Source organism: Salvia splendens, chromosome 16 (assembly GCF_004379255.2).
Source record: "Salvia splendens isolate huo1 chromosome 16, SspV2, whole genome shotgun sequence".
Lineage (NCBI taxonomy): Eukaryota > Viridiplantae > Streptophyta > Magnoliopsida > Lamiales > Lamiaceae > Salvia > Salvia splendens.
In genome coordinates, this window is record NC_056047.1 from 23,377,170 (window position 1) to 23,380,553 (window position 3,384).

Sequence of the window (3,384 nt, forward strand, 5' to 3'; positions counted from 1 at the left end):
CAACTCGTTCATTCGCCGTTCGTACTCCTCAGCATCCCCGCCACTACCACCACTACTACCACCCGCGCTACTCATTTCGCGTTGTTGCTTTTGTACAAAAATTAAGATAGAGAGAAAACTCGTTAAAACAAGTGGTGCGAATGAAAATGACGTGCAAATTGCGTAAATATATTGTTTCAAAAATTAAATAAAATAAAAATAAAAAATCGGCTGACCGATCGCTCGCCTATCAGGAGCCTGCAATGACGGTCAGCCGATCGGTGAGCGCTCGGGAATCGGCGTGCGCTCACCGATTTTCTCGCCGATTTGGCGCTGGCCGGCTGCAATGGTTCGACGAGCGGACCGGCCAGCGCCGGGAATCGGCTAGCCGGTCCGCTCGCCGTCATTGTGGATGCTCTTAGACATACATTAATTGATCCGGTGCAATAACTAGTGTGGGCCCCAATAAGAGTAACATGGGTTTCTATAATTTTATATCAACATCGGCTTCTCTCTCTCCAACTGCACAAGGAGAAAAGCTAGCAGCAATGTGTTGATAAAGATTTCCTCCTAAATTCCGTGAAATCGACTGCATTTGCTCCAGTATGAATCACCCAATGAGCATCCGCCACGTCATCCTATTGCTGGCCGCGGTGCTCCTCTTCCCCTCCGCCGCGCCGGACATCGCCTCCGACCGCGCCGCCCTCCTCGCCCTCCGCGCCGCCGTGGGCGGCCGCGTCCTCCTCTGGAACCTCTCCAGCCCCACCCCCTGCGCCTGGCCCGGCGTCAACTGCTCCCCCGACAACTCCTCCGTCGTCGAGCTCCACTTCCCCGGAATGGGCCTCTCCGGCGAGCTCCCCCCCAAATCCTTCTCCAACATGACCTATCTGCAGACTCTCAGCCTCCGCTACAACGCCCTCTCCGGCCCCCTCCCGCCCGACCTCTTCACCTCCCTCACCTCCCTCCGCAATCTCTACCTGCAGCACAATTTCTTCACCGGCGAGCTTCCCCAAACCCTCTTCTCCCTCACCTCGCTGGTGCGGCTCAATCTAGCGGAGAACAACTTCTCCGGCCCGATTTCGCCGGGTTTCGCCAATTTGACCCGGTTAGGAACTCTCTATTTGCAGAAAAACCGCTTCTCCGGCCCGATCCCCGCCCTAGATCTGCCCGCCCTAGTTCAATTCAACGTTTCCAGCAATAACCTAACCGGCTCAATCCCCAATTCCCTTTCGAAAAACCCTAAATCCTCCTTCCTCGGCAATTCGCTCTGCGGCGAGCCTCTCAATTCGTGCGGAAACGCTAATCCGAAGAAGAAGAAGCTCTCCGCCGGAGCAATTGCCGGCATTGTGATCGCCTCCGTCGTCGCGGTTTTCGTGATCCTGCTCCTCCTCTTCTGCCTGTGCAGGAAGCGCTCCAGATCCAAGGACGAAGCACACGTGGCGAATGCGAAGGAAGTTGAGGCTCCTCCGCCGCCGATTCCAGCGCCGAAATCGGCGGAGAGCCTCTTTGCGGCGGCGGGGAAGGAGAAGGAGGTGGCGGTGGAAGGGGATTTGAAGAAAGGGCTGGTTTTCTTCGGGAAAACAGGGTGGAGCATTGAATTGGAGGATCTGTTGAAGGCTTCGGCGGAGGTTTTGGGGAAGGGGACGTTCGGGACCGCGTATAAGGCCGTTCTGGAGACGGGGCTGGCCGTGGCGGTGAAGCGGCTGAGGGATGTGACAATGCCGGAGAAGGAGTTCAGGAAGAAGATGGAGGAGATTGGGAGAATGGATCATCCCAGTTTGGTGCCGTTGAGAGGTTATTACTACAATGGAGAGGAGAAGCTTCTTGTTTATGAGTACCTTCCATTGGGAAGCTTATCTGCCTTGTTACATGGTAAATTTCTTCATTAATTTCTGATTTTGATTCAATATTTTGTTTGTTAGATGCTGATTAAGATAATACATTTCTGTGTTTTATTGTAGTATTTCATTCAAATCTTGTCATATCTTGAGAGATAGACTTGTCCCATTATATTTGTATTGTAGCTCAAATTATATTGTGTAGAATCTTGGCACATTGCATTCAAATTAGCCTTCTTTCTTTAGCTGAAATGTGATTCGTCGCCGGTGTTACAGGAAACAAGGGGGCGAGCAGGACGCCGTTGAACTGGGAGACGAGGGTGGGCATCGCACTAGTGGCCGCGAAGGGGGTCTCGTACCTCCACGCGCAAGGACCAGCCATCTCCCACGGCAACATCAAGTCGTCCAACATCCTCCTCACGAAGTTGTACGAAGGTCTCGTCTCGGACTTCGGCCTAGCGCAGCTCGCGGGCCCCGCTGCCGCGCCGAACCGCGTCGCGGGCTACAGGGCGCCTGAGGTGACGGATCCCCACCGGGTCTCCCAGAAGGCGGACGTGTACAGCTTCGGCGTGCTGCTGCTGGAGCTGCTGACGGGGAAGGCTCCGACGCACACGCTGGTGAACGAGGAGGGCGTGGATCTCCCGCGGTGGGTCCAGTCCGTGGTGCGGGAGGAGTGGACGGCTGAGGTGTTCGACCTCGAGCTCCTCCGCTACCAGAATGTCGAGGAGGACATGGTGCAGCTGCTGCAGCTCGCGGTGGACTGCACCGCCCAGTACCCGGACAAGCGCCCCTCGATGGACGACGTGGTTGCGAAGATCGAGGAGCTGTGCCCTCCGAGCGGCGGCGTGGACGTCTTTGAGGAGTCGTGATTGATCTAGCCGGAAAATGGGGGTTTATTTGTTTGTTCATTCTTGAAGTGTAATATTTGATTGAGAAATTTCCCACAATTTCATTCTAAATTTTTTGAAATTTTCTTGTAATATTTTGTTGGTTATTTGCCTTTGTTGTAGGAGAATAGATTGTTTTTGATGATTCTTGGTGGTTGTCTGAACTGTAAAATGAGTATGAATTTATTCTTGTTGAGCTGGCGGTGACCTTTTAATGTAAAGATTTCTTCTCAAATACAAATGCACATGTTCACCACACACTAACTCATCATATTTTGTTGTCACTGCCGATTTATTTGCAGAAATATATTACTACTAAATCGTGACACCAACTACATTGTAGTGTGAAGATATTTGTTTTGTCTTTTAAAATTATGCGTCGCTTTCAGCCGTTTCTGGTTTGATGGTAGTAAGCCCTTTTCAATTGTTCCTTTTTCTTAACGTTTAAAAGGTCAAAAAGTCAAGAATCTATATTCCATCTATGTTATTTTCCGTAAATCACAACCTTAAATTTGTTTTAATTTTTTCTGTTTTATTAATGGATTTGATTTGATATCATTTTAACTAATAAATGCAAAACATAAAACACTTGTCAGTCCATTAGATTTTGTGATCTAACAGTTAGATTAATACCACTATCATCTGATAATGTAGCTCACCTAATATTGTACTACCTCTGT

General features: G+C 50.4%; 1 protein-coding gene across 1 annotated transcript; it reads left to right on the forward strand.

Annotated features, from left to right (window-relative positions):
* The first annotated feature begins 490 nt into the window (after positions 1 to 490).
* On the forward strand, positions 491 to 2,900 carry LOC121769919 (probable inactive receptor kinase At1g48480). Its single transcript, XM_042166702.1, has 2 exons — positions 491 to 1,851; positions 2,094 to 2,900. Exons 1-2 carry the CDS (start codon positions 585 to 587, stop codon positions 2,684 to 2,686), a joined length of 1,860 nt encoding a protein of 619 aa, XP_042022636.1. The 5' UTR covers positions 491 to 584; the 3' UTR covers positions 2,687 to 2,900.
* The last annotated feature ends 484 nt before the right edge of the window (positions 2,901 to 3,384 follow it).